The sequence below is a fragment of the Molothrus ater genome, chromosome 4 (assembly GCF_012460135.2).
Source record: "Molothrus ater isolate BHLD 08-10-18 breed brown headed cowbird chromosome 4, BPBGC_Mater_1.1, whole genome shotgun sequence".
Lineage (NCBI taxonomy): Eukaryota > Metazoa > Chordata > Aves > Passeriformes > Icteridae > Molothrus > Molothrus ater.
The window spans coordinates 59,461,865-59,482,324 of record NC_050481.2 but is presented as its reverse complement, the minus strand read 5'-3'; the positions used below and the strand labels follow the sequence as shown (position 1 = coordinate 59,482,324).

Sequence of the window (20,460 nt, the reverse complement as noted above, 5' to 3'; positions counted from 1 at the left end):
AACTACTAGAATTACTAATTACACTTGGCTTTCTTATAAGAAAAATAAGAGGATTTTATGAAGATTATAATGTACCACTTCAAATAAGTTGAAGTCAGAATCCCAAAACTGTTTGCCATATCATTATTGACTGGTGACTGAATGCCATCTTCTGCACATCCTTTGAGGAAAAAAATAAAACAGGCAACTAAAATGAAATCTGGAGTAATACCCTTAATTCTGGGAAACAACACACATCACTCCACTGCCAGCAACCAAAAGAAATGTGTTAAAGCAAAGTACAGAGACACCCACAGATCAAATGCCTTGAGAGGCAAGTGCTTCTCCCTCAGTCTGGAGCTCACCAGTGGATTTTAGGGCAGGCTGTCTGTCCTAAACTCATGTTGATGTTGCACCCTGAGCTGAACTTCCTCACCAGAGATATGCTCTGTGGTGCTGCAGGTCACTGAAAACAGCTCTGTGGCAAGTTTTTTCATTCTTTCTTTCTTTAAATGGTGAAATATATTAATTTGGACAATTTCCACGGCTTCCATAATAGAATTTTGGAATTTTAAAAAGACCTGCACTGATCTTAAGAAGATGTTATGAGGTCCAAATGTTTCAAAACTGCAACTGTTTCACTGTCAAAACCTCTACAATATGGCAGGTATTTCCCATTATGATTAATAAATCCATCTTGCAAACACACATGACCAGACAGACACTGAACCAAGAGACAACTTCAATGGCTGGGAGGGCTAAAAAATTATTTGATAGGTCTGTAAGACCCATCTTCTGCAATTTCTGCAAGAAACTTCTGCAACAGATGTTTCACATGTAATTTGGAGTGGATCATATGTTCAGCAATAAATGTTGCACATGTAATTTGACATGCTGTGTAATTTCTCTTATTTTTTCAATGCTGGATTGGTGGCCATGATCAAGACATCTTGGTGTTACATAGCTGAGGGGTTTTGTATTAAAACAGGGTCAGGTATGATGCTTCTCTTAGAGGGAAAAAGTTCATGGATGCCTCTCATACAAAACATGGGAAAAATGTTATATATAGTTTTCACTTGTAAAACTCAATGCAAAACAAATTCCAGTAAGGAAGGACAGTTTGGACTTGGTCTTCCATAAAAGAAAGTTTTCCTCGTGAAAGAAATGCTGGTTTTGAGGGTGTAAACAGACAACAACTTAATTTTTTAGTTATGATTATACAAATCCAAAACTTGTTCACTTGCAAAACCCACTAAGATGCTTATGACTCATAAGAAGTGGAATATGATTCACCAGTTTCCAAGTATTTATAGTTCTGAATGCTCCACTGCTATGTACTGGTAACTGTTACCTATTGAAGATCTATAGCAAATCAAAATATGCTGTACAGTAGAGTAAATGAAATAACAAGAAATCCAGTGGATGCTCAAGTACAGACAACAGAAGAACATTAGAACTGTTTTCTGTGATAACACCTGAGTTATGTGCCAGGCTGTGTAGGCTGATACTTGTTTCTGTGTGATCATAAACACGCATTTGTAGAAACCTATACCCAGCCATGATGGTTAGCACAACTGAAATGACTGAAAATGTGTAAAAAATATTGCATCCAAAATTCTCATAACACAAATGTTTTGTGATAAAAAGGCAACTGATATACAAACTACATTAACAGCTCACACAACTTACTTCTGTCTGTCAGGAAACACTTGTGAATAAAGTTAAAGAAGCAAATGTCAACCTTTTCACTTGAGTCAGCTGCAGATACCAGGGCTGACATAATGAAAGCAGAGTGCATTAAAATAGATCAGACAAGCTTCCTTGGATAAAATGAATGTGCAAGCAAGTCCTGCAGTCCAAATAGCAGGTCATTGCATACTATTCCCTACTTATATCCTGGCCCTAAATTATACTAAAGAAACCCTCTCAGGTTTTCTTGATGTCTCAGCTCTGTGAAGAAGTTTGCACTATAAGTTAATGTCAAGAATAGCCACACTTTCTTTCTCATGTATTTTGGATAAAGGTCTAAGACTCTGTGACTAGACTCAGACTTAACATGACAAGTTAACACTGTGTTATTTCCATTTTAAATATCAGGATTAAAATGGATAACCTCATTTATATCACTCTATGACACAATGTGTAGTATCTTGTACCCAGGAAAAGGAGAGGAACAGCAGACTGAGAATTATAAACTGGGGGGTTTTGATTCATACTTTGATGTATATCCATTAGTCTACTGTATGAATTATTAATTTTAAAACAAAAAAGGGGGTATTGTATTTAAGTACTTAAACTGGAATTTAGAGGCCTAGGATCAACTTTGACCACATAAGCACAAGCCTTAAAGAAATGTCTGTCTGCAAGGTTCTCACATCAATTTGCCTGTATCTGTATTAAAGCCACAACAGGATCTTATACAATGTATCTTATATAAGGCATCCTTAATCAGCTTCACTTGGCAGTGAAATTTTCTGTTCACTAAAGATGCTCTCCATACTTGATGCCTGCCAAGACCAGCACAGCCAGGACATAGCCCATGCAAGGACTCAGCCAGAAACTTTTTTGCCTCAGCAGTGCTTGGCAACAGCCCCTAGGGCAGCACAAAACCATTCATTTCCTTACTCTTATTCTGTCCCTTGAGTAAACTGTAGATATTTCTGAAGCAATAGCTTCAGAAGCAAAGCTCCTTCTAGTGATGATTCAGTTATTAAAAGTGTTGAGCTATCAAGTTTATGCTATAAAAGCCAGACTGGATCTCAACCTTGATCTGTGACAACTTATTGTGGCTGATGCTTTATTTTCTAATTATGGTATTTGAATGCCCTGATGCAGATCATCCTGAATAGATTGATAAAAGAATTACTCAAACACAATGCTTTTAATCCTCAGCAGCAGAATATACATCTTTAAAACTTCCAATTTCTGAATATATCCTGCCAAAGAATTTGTACTACATAAATGCAGCCTTTAACCATGCATACCTTGGGTCTTAGGAGTGGTGTTGTAAGGCAGACCTTCATGATTAGACTTTTTCTTCTGGAAGGCACTATACAGTTACTTCAACACATGCAGTCCTCATCTATTCAAAATCCATGTGTATTAAAACAATTACAAAGGAGTAATATCTTTACCTAAAAGCAATCCTGTTGATCAGTTGTGGGCTAAGGCAGTGTGCATTAGCACAGTCTCTCTCTGCAGTCCACTCTGCAGAGAAAATATGTCCAAATGCCTCTGGCCTTTGACAAACACCATGATCTGAGATGTTGCTTGACCAATCTCTTTTCTACTGCTGTCTCTATCTAGTCTGCTACAGACCAAGATATCACCTTCAAATTCTGGTAATTCTTGAGCAACAGCTTGGCAGGGTGAGGGGAGAAATAGGGGGAAACGCCATGTTTGCCCCATTCTTGACCTCCCTACTTACATCCTCCTGGAAATGATGGGTATGTGAAGGCTGATTCTGAGTTGGTGGGAACAATGTCACATGGGACTGCATTAAAAGTCTTACTAAAAATCAGATTCTAACTGGCTAAGAACTTCCTAGGAACCCTTGAGATTCTGGTATTTCTGGCTAAGAACTTCCTAGGAACCCTCGAGATTCTGGTATTTGTCACCTAATTTTTTTCACTTGCTAAGACTGGCTGTTACTTGGACATATCTCTTTCTCCTCTGACAGTGGATCCAGAGTTTCAGTGGAGATGTCTTGCATCATCCTGTGGAAACCATGAAGGAAATGTGTTGGAGATGAGAACACCTCTGGAAGTATCTGGAATACCCTTTATTTAAGATGTGCCATGCCCTGAGCAGGGAATATTTCCTTCTATACTGAGATCTATTAACAATATAAGAAACAAAGAATGAGTCTAAGAGCCATTTCTCATGACATCCTAAAGCAGATAAGAATCATCTTGCTAAAGAAGGCTGGCTTCCCTGACTTCTGTGTGATACTGCAAAGGCTTTCCTACATTCTTTTGTGGTCTAGTACTGCAATGTATTTTAACTCATTCCAGCCTTCACACAGCTTGTCTCTGTCACAGGCTTTTAGTAACACCTCCATGCATCATCCTATGGGAAATACTTGGGGCACAGTCTTCTCAATATAGTCACGTCTAGACTCTTTCTGTGAACACTGTAAGAAAACCAAATTTGGTGCCACAGATGGCAAAATTGGATGTGGGATGCTTAATTTGAATAACATTCTCTTTTATTCTAGGCTGGCTTCATGGAGGAGGGAAGGAATCTTTTCAGACATTTCCTTCTGTCTCCCCTTCCATTCACCCTGCTGCTGTGCTAAAGAAAGGCACTGGAAAATTGTTTTCTTTGCCCACTGAGAGTAAGGCAACAACTAAAATTAAACTGAAATACTAAAACTTAGAAAACATCAACAGTAATCATTCTTACGGAAGAACAACTAAGTTTGTGGTACTTTAGAAGGGATAGAACCGACTTCTACTAAACACAGGGAATTATTTAGGTATATTCCACCCTGCTGCAAAGAATTGCATCAGGTTAGATAACTTACTGCTGTAACATGTCTATGAATAGTAAATCTACTCAGTATTTCATTCCAGCGGATAAAAACCTTCAGAAACAAACTTAAATTAATGAGCACCCCACTAAAAAGTAATTGTCTAGCCATTCCTCTAAATGAAATCTGTGTTACGTACAATGGGTGGAATTCTCTATCACTAATCAAAAAATATACAGAAAATTTATATTGTCTCCCTAGAGAGAAGCCAGGGCATCAGGTATGCAATGCTATACATATTTCATTAGGTAAATTAGGATGAGTTGGTGTAAGTGGAAGCTGCAGCCAAATTATGTGAATGAAAGGAAAATTATGATAAATGTTTCATCTTTCAATGTCTTGTTTATATGGCTTTTGCTGGAAAGGAGGAGGGATGGAGCTGTAGGCAACTCATGCTACAAGTGGGCATATCAAGGGATCTGAGGCAATACAGAGCCATGAAAAGGGTGGAATATTAATTGTATTTCCTCGTGGACCACATCAACATTATTATTGTTGTGCTGCTGCTGCTCCCAAGAGATGAATTAAAGGGAGACTTTCAAAAATTTTCACAGTTTCAGTATTTTATCTCCTAAATATTACTTTGTTTCTCCATGAAATACATCTCTATTTCACTATTTTCCTTTGGCATTTGTAAGGGTCCCATCAATGGAGGTCATCAATACCAAAGTATTCTTACTGAGGCTCAATCTCATACCACCTAATTTATGCAAAATGATCACAGATGGTGCATGATTTCTAGTGGACATTTCCAATTGCTATTTCATTTAAGAGGACAGAAACTATACCTCTATAACTGTTTACCTTTACTGAAATTGTGGAGTTTATTGGGAGTAAAATCTAGTTTCTGCTAGCAAACACAACATATTAAAAAATACCAGGAAAATTGAATTGAGTTTTCTCCTTTCTTTCTTCTATTTATTCCCTGAGTAATATAAAAGGCATACACCTGGCTTAACATTTAAGGCTGTGAAAGAGATTTTTAAAAAATTTATCAAAAGGAGACATTGGGAGAGGTTGGGAGTGGGAGGAATCCCGTCCTCAGCACTAGGCATGAAAACTTGATAGGAACTTAAATAAAGAAGCTGCAAAATCTTCAACTGAAAAATGAAATTCATATTGTTGTTCCTTTAAACAACAGAAATGAAACATTTATGAAGATTAAGGAAATAAAACTAAGGCTAAAAGGCAGTGTGTCCGAACTGAGAAATTGGAAGGGAACAGGTATATTGGTACATCAGCATTTCCAGAGGCACAGCAGGTAGCACTAACAGAAAAATTATTAAGAAAACCTCCTCTTGCTCCTCTTGAGTACAGAAAGTTAAAACACATACCAGGAGCCAAAGCACACCCATCCACCTCATTATGTATGAAGAGTGTGCTCTGGAGAAGCCCCACAAGCCGACAGCACAGAAGGAATTGGAAAATAACAGACCCTATTTATAGAATGGCTTTTATATCATGGAATCATCTCCATGTAATTATCATCTGTTTTCACATAAAAGAGGTGTATTCTTCACTTAAATCAGTGGTAGAATTATCATTATTATTTTCCATATATCTTAAAGAACAATGTGTGCAGTATCACAAAGAAACTGTAAGAGGTAGGCACTTTCATATTTCTCTATTTCTATCTATTAAAATGAATAATAAAATAAAAGTATCTTTAATTAAAAAAACCAGATTTGTGGAAATTCCCAAACATCAGAAGGTAATTTGTGACCCTGTAGAGTCCTTATGTCCTAGACTATAAGAAAACATACCTGATAGCTGGATTTAGTTTAACATTTTGTAGGCCACAAGCAGTTACTCTGCCACTGAAAAGGAATCTTTTTCCAAAACCATTCTTCTGACATTTAAAAATGCTTGCTTCTGTGTTCAGTATTGTTCAAGTAGAGTTGGTATAGAATATATGAAGGAAAAATTCTTACAAAGAAAGGACTACTGGCTTGTTTGCAGCTTTCCATTCCTAAGAGTTCTCCCATTGTTTCTTATCTATTGCAGTGCAAACATAAATGTATTTCCTTTAGCAGTTACTTGTAGTTTTAGTTTGCTCATTTAGTGTATTTTTTCCCTAGTCCTTTCCTGTGCATGGATGAGTTTTTCTATTAACATCTCCCTCTACATTCAGAGCAGAGCAAAGGACCTGCTCTGGAGCTCATGGGTTGGGAAAGGATGCCTGTTTGTGCTAAGTGAGGCAGCACAACTGAACACCACATGGGACTCCCTTGTTCCAGCAGGCTGCCTTTACAGTTCCACCTCCTGGGTGGCTGTTCCTGCCAGCCACACTGAACTGTGCCTGTAGCTGCCTGAGCCTTCTCCAAACAGCACCACAGCTGCCCAGCATGCACAGGAGAAGACTGAGATGTGAATAAACCTCTGCCAGGTAAGGTTGCTCTCCCAGGTGAACTCATTTATGAGTCACCACGTAATATACTTTGGCCCTTGCTGTTTCTGACTTACTTCTCTTCACACATACAGAGCACTGAAAGACATACCAACTTTTTCTGTTCCTTTTGTGGATCTAAAATTAAAGAGCATCTTAAAAAAATATTCCAAGAAAACAATTTGGTTTAGGATTAAAATTAGAAATAATATTTTGAATTGCATTATCAACCATTACACTTCATCAACATACTATTCTTTTTATATTTTTGCCTGTATGAGAAAATAAAATCTAATCATATTAAAATATCAAGCATGCTAATGGATTTTCATAACCATACTTACAGAAAAAACAGCAGCCAGAGTCTCAACACCACCAGTACTTAGTGTAACATAAGGGATTGTTTCCCGATCGATCCCAGATTCACTAAAGATGTTGTTTGTGTAGTACCAGATCTGCATCAGAGAGAATAAAAGGAGTTATTAATCATTACAGGTTGAACTACAATATATTGGTATTCAGTCCAACCATTCAGTCTGCTTGAGGTGGGACTTGTTAAAACTCTGAGCACTCCCAAGTCACCGAGGGCTGAACAGGAAAACAGATGCAGGGAAACTGCAAATTCCAGGTGCATTAGGCACAATGCTGCTGTAGTTCCACTTGCAGACCCAGGCAGAATTACAAACAGCTTCAACTCAATTTAGCTTAATTCACTTTGGGAGTAAATCAAAGAAACTCACTTTAAGCTTGAGCAACAGGATACAAACAGGTTTCATGTGGCTTACAAAGCAGGTTTGTGTAGCTTTATGGAATACTTCAATAGCATGTAACAACAGAGAAGAGAACAGGAAAGAGATGTTGTGAGGCAACAAGAAGCTGCTCATTTTTTGGACAGAAGGAGTGAGGTGTTATTAACCTTACTGGAGTGTGGATATCTGCAGTCAAGCCATCTCCCCAATCTCTCTTTATTATCCACAGAAAGAAAAGATACTTTTAAGAGTAGAGTTGCTTGGCGAAAAGTAATATGCTGTTTTAATCAGAGGCTTGAAGTAGCCGTCACTAAAGGGCAGAAATACAGGTCGTATGACTTAGAGGAAGTCAGTCATGTTTAGTCATTAAAACCATATCCAGCAGTGACATGTCCAAGCAGAGAATATATAGTGGCAATATTCTAAAATAGCAAGTCTGGTAGGCATCAGGGTCTCATTCACATCAATTTCCCACTTTGGGAATGACCCCCTTAGAGCAGTATGTCATACAGTGTATTCCTCAATATGAAAAAGTATAACATTCACCAGTGAAACTTCACCATAGTTTTGTGACTTCTTTAGAACTGAGACAAAATGGTGGAGGATAAACAAGTTTATTAAGACTTATATGTATCAGGTAAATGTTAACAGAGTAAAAGATACTAATAGGAAATATTTTATTTATGTCAGTTTAGGTCAGGCTGTCTGGTATTTTGTTCTAATTGAAAACATTAACATGATTGGAGCTTCACCATGATTTATGTTCCATGTGGAAATAAACAAATGTACTGTTTTAAGCAAAACAAATTTTGATCTTAAGTAAAATCCTTAAAAAGAAGCAAGTGTTCTCAGGTACCAGCAGGATGATTACACAAATCTGCCAGTTGGCAATTTCCCTGGAGAACGACCTGAGATTGTCGCCTGAAGGAATCCCAACTTTCCCATATGCCCTGTCCAGATGGTAGTTGTGGAAAAGACCAGACTGACTAACAGGGCACTACAGACAAAGCAAATGAGTTAGAAGGAGCCTTCCCTGCCAGCAAAACCTGGCTGGTGCTGGCTCACACCCAGCAGGTTGGTTCAGATGCACTCAGGCAAACCAAGGCGCAGGTTCACCAGTATCTGCACACCTGGACCTGTCCTCTCATCTTGGAGCTTCAGATTGCTTGAGCAGCATCAGCCAGGAAAGCCAAGTGGTCCAGCTATTTCTCTTGACCTCTCTCTTAATTCTCTTGGTTTTACTATTAACTGTTACTTACAACCATCTAAATAATCCATTTCAGAACACAATTTTTGTGTGAATAATTTTTTTTCATGTTTGGTGACATTGCATGAGAGGAGAAACAGAGTAATAATAAAAAGGAAGGCTTGAAATAGCCAACTCAACACACAGGTTCCCTGACAAAGACAGTTTTTCTGAGGCATATTTTCAGAAAATGGCCATCCAATGAGACTTTTAAGTAACTCTGGCATCCATTTTGGACTTAAGTTGCCTGACTATCTACCCACACCCTCACTGAAGCCATGAGAGTGTGGTTTCGTTCTGCCACAGAATACTTGACAATTTCCATCAACTATTAAGTATTCTCAAAGTCACAAAACTCTTCAGTTTCCCCAGAAAATTTAGTTGTGATCTTTTCTTATAGGCAATGTGCTCCATTGAACAGTCTGTTTACTACTATAAGTGTCATTTTTTTCTCCATTATGTGTTGATAAATCTTAGAAAGACTGGATGACAAGATAATTCTGGGGCTTTTTTCCTCAAAAATATATCCACAATGAGGAATAAAATAACCTGCCATTAGCACTGAAATCCTACCATTAGAAGAAAATTCCACCTATACAAACATTATTGTAGTTTACCCCACAGGATGAAAAAACTCTTTTAATGCCCTCCTAGTATTTTGCAAAAAGCTTTCAGATACCAGAGTTCCAATTGCATTAATATTTTAAATAGTCTTAGACAAATTACTTTTATTTGGAGTCTTAAAGCTATAGAGATACCTGAGATAAGCCTGAGCTAATGTTCACAGATACAAAAGCACATAGATTTATTAGCCCTGGGGGGAAAATCTAGCTGGAGTGTGATGTAGAGCACAGTGAGAGTTCCTTGCATCAGTAAGAATATTACTTATATATATAAGCAAGTAATGCCTTTGAACTATGACAAAAATCCCTTTCCCTTTGAGGTGCTTCATGAGAATATTTGTTTTGTGCAGCATAAAGCATCTAAGCCAGATGCCACAAGCTGCAGCAAGGATAGTTCTGGCTGGACATAAAGAACACACTTTCCACAGTGTAAGTGGTGTAAACACCTGGCAGAGGTTGCCCAGGAGGGTTATGGACTCTTGACCCTTGAATATGTTTAAAACACAACTGCACAAGGCCCTTAGTAGCCTGAGACAGCCCTGAAGCCATTCCTGCTCTAACCAAGGGCTTGGACAAGGTGGAGGGATCTTCAGACCTAAGCTGTCCTGTGACCTTCTCATATAGGCTCAGATAGGTGGTGAAGGAGACTTCTGATATCCATTAGCCTTAGACATATTAATGGCCAATAGGATTCACTGTTTGATGCCTTTTACCTCTTTTGCTTCACTTTCCAAGACAGGAATATTGAAGCAACAAAAAAAACCAAACAAAACAAACAAACAAAAAAACCAAACAAAAAAAAACCTCCAAAAACAAAAAAAACAACAAATATGCAGTGCAACCTTTTAAAATCCCTTATAGGAAGTTTTGATTTTGATGACTTCTGTAAGTACTGAACTGAATGAATCCAAGCTGAAATGTCTACTGAAAAAACTCTGACTAAGTGTGGGGCATGTTCAGAAACAGAGAATCTGAGTATCAGATGTGAAAGCTGCATCCTCTTCCTTTGCTGATCTTTTCTACCTTTCCATGTATTCCTTCAAAGTTAACCCAACATGGCTTTCCTCAAACATTTTTTGTCTTACAAGCCCCCAGGCAATACAGATCTCTGTGGATCTTCCCACACACTGCTCTCACAGAGTCACTGCTGAAGGGAATTCACAGAGGTGGGTAAATAGTGTAATTCAAACCTCGTTATAAGGGAAAGGGGCTCCCCAGGAGGTGCCATGGCCTGAGGCAGGACACTTACAGCATTCAGCCCACAGAGCTGGTAGCAGCCCATGGTGACGACCACGGTCAGGATCTGCCATCGCACTGCGCGTGTTCTCAGCAGCTGAACGACCGACACCAGCTTGGTGTTCCTCTGGGCCCGAGACTCTGCCAAAACTTCCTCTATCTCCTGAGACACATCATCTTTCCCAAGGAATCTCTGAAATGCTGCAAAGAAAGGACACGTACTTTAGGCCAGACACTTGGCACTGTGTGCATTTATAACTGTCTTGCTTCTTTAAAATAGAAATATTTGGCACAAACAGGAGGCAAACATGGGCTACAACTCAATTATTCTTCTGCCAACAATATCATTCTGCTCTGGATGTGATCTGGTTAATCCCTTCTATTGGGCTCAAAAACTGAAACACAACCATAAATTGTCTCCCTAAGAGATCTCTCTTATGTTATTTCATATATAATACAGCCTAAGGTCCAGTGAAGAGTGAAAAGTCTGTGTGACTTGAAAATATTACCAGAGTGCCTCTGAACATTTGACTTGACTTTTGCAGCCTAACAGTATAGCTGGCTTCATTGCTGGAGATAGATTGGACAGAGAAGTAGTAAGATGTAAAAGAAGTAGTAAGATGTAAAAATGCATGTAAGTCTGGTAAACCAAAAAAAGGGAGACATTGGAAAGGAATAACTACTATTCTTCATATTACCTCTTGATTTTACTAGCATATAGACAAGAAATCACTTTGTCAAGGTAATTAATACTAGAAATAATTACCCAGAGCATTTCAAGACTTTATATTTGTCATTGCTGGAGTCATGGGAACAAATTTACATGGCCAATGTAAGCAACCAACCAACCTTAAATCCCCAGAAACACACCACACCATTTAGTATTGCACACTGAAAGCTTCATGAATTATCCTTCCACTGTGAATAAGACAGGTTTTACACCTCACACCTCCCTCAAGACAGAGATACCCACAACTGGATGTGATGAGTCTCCACCAACCTTGTTTGACAGATGCTGTCTATGCAGTCATAGATACTTTTGTCTCAATCTAATGAACATACCCCAGGGGTTGGCATTTTAAGAGATGTTTAAAATGCTCATCATCTCCGAGTCACTGCAGAGAAACAATGACATTACAAACACCCCTGCAACAAGGCTTTGCGACCCAGTAGGATGCTAACATTCAAAACAATCCTTTACACAGCAGGTCACTTAAAATTGTCATTTTTATTAAATGAATAAGTTCATTTAGTTCACCTAAGAGCAAAACCATTTTTTCTTATCCACAGCTTTGCATAACACTGCCTATAAACAAGTGACCACATATTTCGGTATGTTTACACATCTTTGGATCATAAAAAGCCCTTTGATGGTCAAGAAAATTAGAGATACTGACTAGTCATGGTTAATACTTCCAGACTTTATTTAGATATTGAAGTTGCAAAATTTTATCTTTACCCAGGTGAAAAGGGCAATTTGTGGCATTTCATTTCTGTGACAGATAGGACACACAAATGAACTGGTGGCCTCCCAGAGCCTCCCTCTCTGATACTTTGGTGAATGCACAAGGCTGCACATTCTGCCTGCTCCTGGCAGTGGAAGGAACTAAGTTGAGCTCTGGGCCAAGCTTTTCTGAGGCACTCAGCACTTCTAATGCATTTTAATGGGCCCACCTGATTCTGCTTAACAAGGAGGATGATTTTTTAAGGCATGAACCACCTCTGAGTGTTGAGTCAATTCATAACATTCATATATTCTGATAGCCAGTTTCTCTCTTGTGAGAGGAGAGGTCAGAACTTTTAAATCTCTCAGTAAAAGCACTTTCACTTATCTTTTCACACAGGCTGTACAATCAGAAATTAATTAACAATTTGAGACCTCAGAACTAAAGTTAAGCTGCTCAGTTTTTTCCTTGGTTATTACCCATTTTTTAATAAATAACATGCTAAACACCCATTTTAGCCAGTGTGATATATTTAAAGACAGTGATAAGAGATGTAAAATTAGAAACAATGTGGGCCTACAGTATGTTTAAGTCAATGTCTCATGCTGAAATTACACTTTCCTCAGTACTATTAGAATGCCGATCGAGAAAAATTAAGGTAAAGATGAGAACAACCAGACATATATCACCATAGTCTTGCATGGAAGGATTCTCTCAGATTTTTAAGCATCTGGTGTAATATAGGTCAGTGCACAGTTTTCTTTATTTTTCCTGTTCTTAAAATCCTCAGCATTCTTTAGGTCACACAAGTCAAAAATATAGGTGCAATCAAGTAAAAAGATAGCAATCTCTCTTTTTTTGCACAAGGGAGTTTGCTGTATTTCTAGAGGGATGAGGAACTAAAAAACTGCAATTACCAAAATTGTCAAGTACAAGGCAGGAAAAGCATAGATACCTGATTTCTTTGCTTTCCTTCATGGCATTAAGTAAAAAGATGTAAATGCCACTAGGCAATGGTGATGGATACTAAAATTACCAACAAGTCAAGAAATGCTAAGAAATTATTATGCTATCCATGCACAGTTTTGAATAGACATCACCCAACCTTCTTGGAAAAACATTTTCCTGCTACTCAACATCTCAGTACCATAAGAATCACAATTTTATATATAAATAATGTGGAAAGAAATTCTGCATTAGTAGAGAGATAGGGAAACTCAAATGTCTTTCAATGTGTGATGTTCAATTTATTAGTTTTACTGTCTAAACCCTGGCATTGCTGGCACTGGAAGCACAGAAGTCATTCCTCTCCTCACTGCAATGACTCATTTCCCTCCGTGACTGGCTGCTTCTCTCTGTAGGGAAGCTTTATTTTCATGTAACACTTAAAACATCTAAGGAGTTGAAGTTCTAGAAGCTTTTAAAACTTTCCAGATTCCTATTTAATTCCCTTGGATCAGAAGGTTTTAGAAGCTCAGCCTCCAAAAGCTGGAATACTGCCTTCATAAAGAGGAAAAGAACTGGATGGTTCCAGTCAAGGGGAAAGAAGTCAGGAAACCCTTCAATTTACTCCACCAGTTTTTATTCATCTCACCTAAGTGAAGGTAAAGCACCTGAAAAAGGTTCAAAGATCTGAAAAAAAATCAGTTGGTACCATCTCTAAAACCAATCAGGCCTTTAAATTAACTGAAGAAGGGCACTCAACATCTCAGCAACATAGGGAATTACTAATTCTTTTTCCACTATAGTACTTCCAGGACTTGGCAAAGAAAGTAGTTATCAGCAGAATTAGCATGTGAACTTTGAGAAGAAATTTTAAAAGATCAAAATGTTATTGAGTGGTTTACAGTATAAAGCCAGCACCAGGCAAAGGGGGGCAGAAAAAGAGAGAAGTGGTCAAAGTTTGCTTAGGCTTATTCTTTGAAAAGAAATGGAAAAAAAACTAAAATAAGCTGCAGGAGTATTATTGTCATCTGTTTCCCATGGATACATTCACTTCCCTGATGATCAATTATATTAAATCCAGTGTCACACTGTCTCACACATCTTTTTCTAAGTTCTGCTTAAACAGGATCTTATTTGGCCACTGTTCAAGATAGTTAGTAGAAATTTCCCTGTAATAACTCCATGTTAACACAGAAATAATTCACAAAATGAACTAACAGTTATTTCATATAAACTAATTTTATTAGAGTACTGAATATCCAGAAGAATAACCCAGGTATATCTTCCTACAAGAGATATAAATATAATAATGCTATTTAAATCTAGAAAAATATAGATTATCTACTAGCATGCAGCATAGCAAAATTTAAGAAAAAAATCTCAGGAAATATAACTACAGACAAATGACTTCAGGCTTTTCCCATATGTCACCTCCCTCTTCTTCTAAATAAAGAACACACAGATCTTTTTTGAGTTATTATCCAGTTAAGGATTACATCTTTGCCTGTTTGTAGGTGTGGTTTTACACACATCAATAGGCCTGTTCAGGTTCACCTGAAACTAGCCAATATGTACTGGTAAAACAAAACATATACATGCCACCCTAAAATAACACAAGAATTGGTAAACAGAGTTGTATTAAAGGTCCAATGACATAATATCCTTTCTAAAAGACAGGAGGCTTAAGAAAAGTTTAAAAACAAATCAGACACACCACAATCACTCCAGCTTTTTTCAGGTAAGTGTCTGAGATGAAGCCATCACCATAAGCCAGCAAGTGTAGTAGCCATGGCTGTCTCTTCCTTTCCAGTAAGAATAGTTTCTAATCCTGACAGACATACAAAACCCACAGAGAAACAAAAATAAATCATATATGTGCTTGTTGTCAGTCATAACAACCTATTTTAATCACTGGATTTGTAGCAATTTGTTCGTGCTCTTAAAGTTTGGGTTTAACACCTCTCCAGTCCATGTGGGCCCCCTGAAGGGCTTTGTCAAAAATTGGCTGCCTGCTTTTTTAAATCAGGAGTGGCCTTGCTCTATTGTCACGTGAAAAGATGTCAACCCTAATCCATCTTTCTAAAAATTTAAACCTATGCTTCTCATTATACCTATTGTAATGCTTTTTTCATAACCATGGGACTTTTAATGTATGACCGAACATACTGCATGAACAGATTTTGTATGCCACCAACAGATGTTGCTGTGACATTTTATCCAAGTTGTCTGACCCCTAAGACATAACAATATTTTTTTCTCTGGAAAGCTGGGATACCAGCTGAATTATTGATTTACATGACCTGCTACTGTGGCTGCATAGAAAATGCAAGATTCCCTCCCTGTAACAGTGCACTTGAAAAAAGACACCTCAACTCACCAACTGCAAGTCTTAATAACCCATGTTTTTAGTTGTAACAAATATTCCATTTTATTACTACTACTGATTTTATTTATTTTACATCGTTGTGATACTCACGGGTCAGGGGTGCACTTGGCATGAAACTAATAGACAGACAGTGTGAAATCCCTGTCTTAACTGTCCTAGAACTTGGATGGTAAACTGATGTAATTATAGCAGCAAGTTTTTCTTTTTCTTACTGTTTCTATCCTTGTCACTTTTCATTTCCACAATCTCCTTCCAAAGTCCTTCTCTTCAACCCCTTGAATATCCATTTCTCCTCTGCTGTCTGGCCTTGATTAAGAAGGATCACACCAGTTAAATGCTAGGCAATTTCTTCCCTTCTATTCTTATCAAATGAGAAGAATATTAGTTATGGGAGCTGGGAGAGGAGCTAGAGTGGTTCTGCCCTTGCTTCATTACTGGATTTTGCTTCTTGAGCAAAGCAAGTTTACAGATTATGCTGTTGTTCCAGTGGACTGTTCTCTCCCCAAAACATATGGATCAGTTCTCCCATGCTCAGCAGTGAGACAGGAATATGAGAGATAGTTCAGATCCTCTGGGTCTCAGGGAGTAGGATACAGGTTGGTGACATGCAGGAAGATGAGCAAAGCTCGTCTGTCAGTGCTGCTTTTGGCAGCAGAGAGCAGCGAGTCAGACACGGTGTCCGTGTGTCCGACCGGCCAGAGGTCGGCTCAGCAGCGCGCCGCTTCTCTCATGGTGCTGTGGCTTAGGCTTGCACATGATGCCTCTCTAACCCTCTACCCTCATCCATTCATTTTTTCATCATTTACACAACACATTTTGGTCCTTCCCCTTCTCTCATCTCTTATTTGCCCCTTAAAGACATCTGCCAGAAAAGAGCTTGACAGAGAAGAAAAGAAGGGGATGAAAGCAGGGGCAAAACTTTGTGGAAACTCAATGACCTAAATTATCTCACTGGATATTATTGCTCTATAACAATTAGGAAGATTAATGTTGTCGGGTCCATTTTAGGAGCTTTGACATACATGCATACTTTGGAGTATTTCATAAACTAACATAGTCATCTGCTTTAAATACAGCAGACCTTTTGCAAATAATAGTTTTATATTTCTCTGACAAGGTATAATCCACAGTGAAATATATATTTGCATGAATAGTCTTGATCCATTAAGGGAAAGAAAAGGGATTTAGTCAGTAGAAAGCGTTGCAATTTTCCAATATTAATATGCAGATTTAAGCTAAGAGGCAAATAATTTAAAAACATTGCTGTAGTCATCACTAAAATGAAGAATTCTGCTTTGTCATTATATGACTTATAAGCAGAAGGGCATTTTAATAAATCACAACTCCTCCAGTCTCCTTAATAGTTAGACTTTTCCTCCCCCATTTCTGCTGATAATGCGAATATCCAGATGATTTGTCTCGATTGTTGATTCACTCTCCTATTTTTTGAATTTCACTGCAGACCACACTCAAAATGAGTTACACGGTGTATTACAACATATCTCAGAATTGAGTCTTTTCTTATAGAATTAATAAAATCCAAAAGCATATATTCATATGCAGTTACTTTGAAAAGCTTTTTATATCAGCTGTCTCTTTTTTCTCTGAGTATCTAAATTTATAGTCCTTAGGGTGGCTCATGAAAGCCATCTTCTTTTAATCAGTAAACCAGTGGCTAAAGCTCATTTCCCCAGGTAACTGCTCTCCTGATGCCTTCTACTCCAAAACCTACCTCCAATGCCTCTGGATTAGATTTCAAATTATTTTCAGAACATATGTGCTGAAAACATCCCAGAGTGCAGTTGGCACACTATCAGCAACAGTAAATGGTGTGAATTTCAAGGCAGGTGGTGTTATTTTACTGCCATGTTTTCTAATTTTTAAACTCTGCCTATGAGAGGTCCAGTTTCACTGTCAGAGCTGAGGTCCCCAGGTACTGTAGCAGGATTTTCAATGGTTCCTCAGAGCAAGTGTAACATTATGCAATTGCATTGCAGATGCAGAGCCTTTGCCAGCCATAGCTCTGGAAATATATCTACAGTTTTATCAGGCAGAAATGAGCCAGTTTAAACTTGGCACCCAAAAGCATTTCTTCCCTGCCCAGCCATGATGCTGCAGAAATTTCCACCCAAGAGCCAACCTGAGCTGGGTCCTGCACCTCTGCTGGGTGCTCTGAGCACAGCTGGCAGGGCAGCCCTTTCCTTGGAGAAGCTCTCTGCCTCCTCAAAACTCTGCTGAGTCCTTAAGAACACTTTCCCAAACATTGTTGCTTTTGTGCTCCTTTTTTTTTAAGCATTGAACTGTATCTCTGAGTGTCTGAGGCTCCAAACTTTATAGAATTCTTCATTCAATACCAAATTGAGACAACATGGGAGTCTCTTCACCAGTATACTATTGCTTTTTCAGAGGGCTCTTCAGAATAAAAAAGGCCAATTTTTAGTTTCAAAATAGAAGAAACTGGATGGAGTTGCATTAATTTCATGCTTAAAGATTATTAAATTTATATTTCAGGGGCTGATACACACTTTACAAGTTTTTGCAAGCAACTAGTTCATGACTAAAAATGTTAAGGGTCATATTCAAGTGAAGTTTTTAAGAATAATTTGTAAAGAACTTATGTTTGGTATTTTGGTATTATAATCAGACTCCTTTTTATAGACTCCTGTTTTTCATATGCTGTTATAACAAGCTAAACTAAATTTTTTAACACTCTCTCACCTATATTGGGACAATAGTAAATTTACTGGGGTGAAGAATGCAGCAACTGTGATCACGCAAGCCAATAGTTTTATACCTGGAACCTGAAGTAAGGACAAAATATTCCGTGTCTCTGAAGCTGAAGCAATATGGAAGCACTGGAATTTTTCAGTTAAACAGATGTATGGGGTTTTTATTAGATCAACAAAGGTTATTGAGTTACAGAACACAGCAAATACTGGGGGGAAAAAAGCAGCAATGGAATCTGTGTTTTTATTAGACAAAACTGTAGATAAGGGAGAGTCATGGTGACTGAAACCACCTTTTACTTTCAAATGAACCCTGCACAGAGTGGCTGGCACACAATAGCAGGATGATTTGGTTAGTTCTATATCACTGTGTGTGTAATGTTATATAAGTTACCTTGCTGGAGAATTTAATTTATAAAAACTTCAAAGCTACAGCTATATTTACGCATACAGAGACAAATGAAAAAGGGAGAAAAATTATTGCCAAGAGATTCTCTCCTATGAGGATATTCTGCTTCTAGTGTGGTATCAGAATCAGGTGTCTCCAGCCTGAATTCTTACAATAAACACTCTTTGCTGCAAAAAGGAACATATCCTACCTTTTTCTGCCTTGCTCCTGTTATGCTTTTCGAGTAGAAGGTACCGAGGGCTTTCAGGAAGAAAAGGCAGAATCACAACTTGTATCAATGATGGAACAATGATTGCTCCAAATAAGAAAGGCCACCGAGATTCCTGCAAATGGATGCAAACAGGAGTCAGTAATACTCTCCCATAGTGACACTTGGAGGAAAAATAGCTTTGATAGGGAACACTGCAATTTTTCATCATTCAAAGTATTGTGTCCACCACCAGAGTGATGTGTTCCTCCTAAGCTTCGTAAGTCGTTTGAGCACTTCCCTCTCAGATCACCTTACTCAAGGGCCAAGTCCCCAAAGCACTTTCCATTGTCAGTTTTTATTTTACATTCTTTCATTTCAGCAAAGCCTAAAGCACAATGTTCTGCATGGTATGGGATGTAATCCATGCCTCAAGCCTGAAACCAGGCCCAAGAAAACCAAATAACTCCCAGAAATAATTGGTGTGGTATCTCCTAATCAAACTTTTCACTTGCCCTTTTAGGTGAGAGAGTTGTTTTTAAAAAATTCTCCTGGGATGGGAAAACAACTTGAGAAGGTGTTTTTTCAAACAATTTAAAGCTTGAGGTAATTGGTCACCCTAAGAGCCTACATTATCATGAAGGCTTCAAGACCCTATTTCTTCATTCCTTTTTTCTCTTTTTTTTCCACCTGAGTGGAAAGCTTTCTGTAATGTGGGTGAACCAAAGGTAGTTAATACTGTTTATGGACAAACAAGCCTGGATCTTATTTTAAAAACTAGAAAACTAAGGTTCAGTCTTTAAAACTAGTCAATAATTATATAAGCAAAGTGGGTACTGCTTTGTAGCAGTAATTTAGGAAAACAGGCAGTAGAACTTGTCACCTTCATTCCATATCTGCCCTGGAATAATTTCCTGTAATATAAACCTCTTTGCTATGTACCATATAAAAAAATTATAGGGTGTTATAATTTTTGACTATACCTCCAGATAAAAATGTTACTCTTGATCAGCCCATCATATTTTCTGAAGGTTTTTTTCCACCATGTCAAGGATGCTTCTTAAAGGAAAAAAAGTATTTTTTGTATACTGTTATTATCAGCATTCTGCCCTCCTACCTATGGAGACTCCTGTGGAATAAACTTACACTCCTTTTAAAGTCTCCTATAGTGTATGGTTTATAAGTTGGTCACATTTATCTCAAATAACTCTTCTTGAGAGTATTATTTTGAAAAAGTTATGAACAAGACTCTGAAATTACCCTTCACAATAAATAGCAAACCCTGCTACTTAAATGAAAAGCCCTTTATTTTTGCCACATAACACACGGAGTTTCCTTTATTTCCTCTGTTAAAGATTTCTGTTTTACTTTTTATCATGCTAACTTCTAAAACCTTAAGAAATACTCATAAATGCTCATAAATATGCTCCCAATTGCCATTTTGGTGTGAATTAACCAGAAAGTCACTGAAGCCAGTGGAAACCTCTCCATCCATTTCAAAAGATTTCATGCCTATTCAACACTATGGAGTGTGTGCTCTACTTGCTTTTCTCCTCATTTACATTATACAATCTTAACTCCTTCCTCCCACTACAGAAAAGAAATAGTAGGA

The 20,460-nt window shown here is 37.9% G+C and overlaps 1 protein-coding gene across 2 annotated transcripts in view; it reads right to left on the bottom strand.

Annotated features, from left to right (window-relative positions):
• Positions 1-20,460, bottom strand: part of SLC2A9 (solute carrier family 2 member 9) — a 77,019-nt gene that overhangs the window by 29,287 nt on the left and 27,272 nt on the right. For both annotated transcript variants that reach the window (XM_036382309.1, XM_036382311.1), the window contains exons 6-8: positions 18,852-18,984; positions 10,764-10,951; positions 7,241-7,351 (exon numbers count right to left, since the gene is read on the bottom strand). In XM_036382309.1, the coding sequence (XP_036238202.1) occupies positions 7,241-7,351; positions 10,764-10,951; positions 18,852-18,984 (432 nt within the window). The remainder of the gene's footprint in view (positions 1-7,240; positions 7,352-10,763; positions 10,952-18,851; positions 18,985-20,460) is intronic.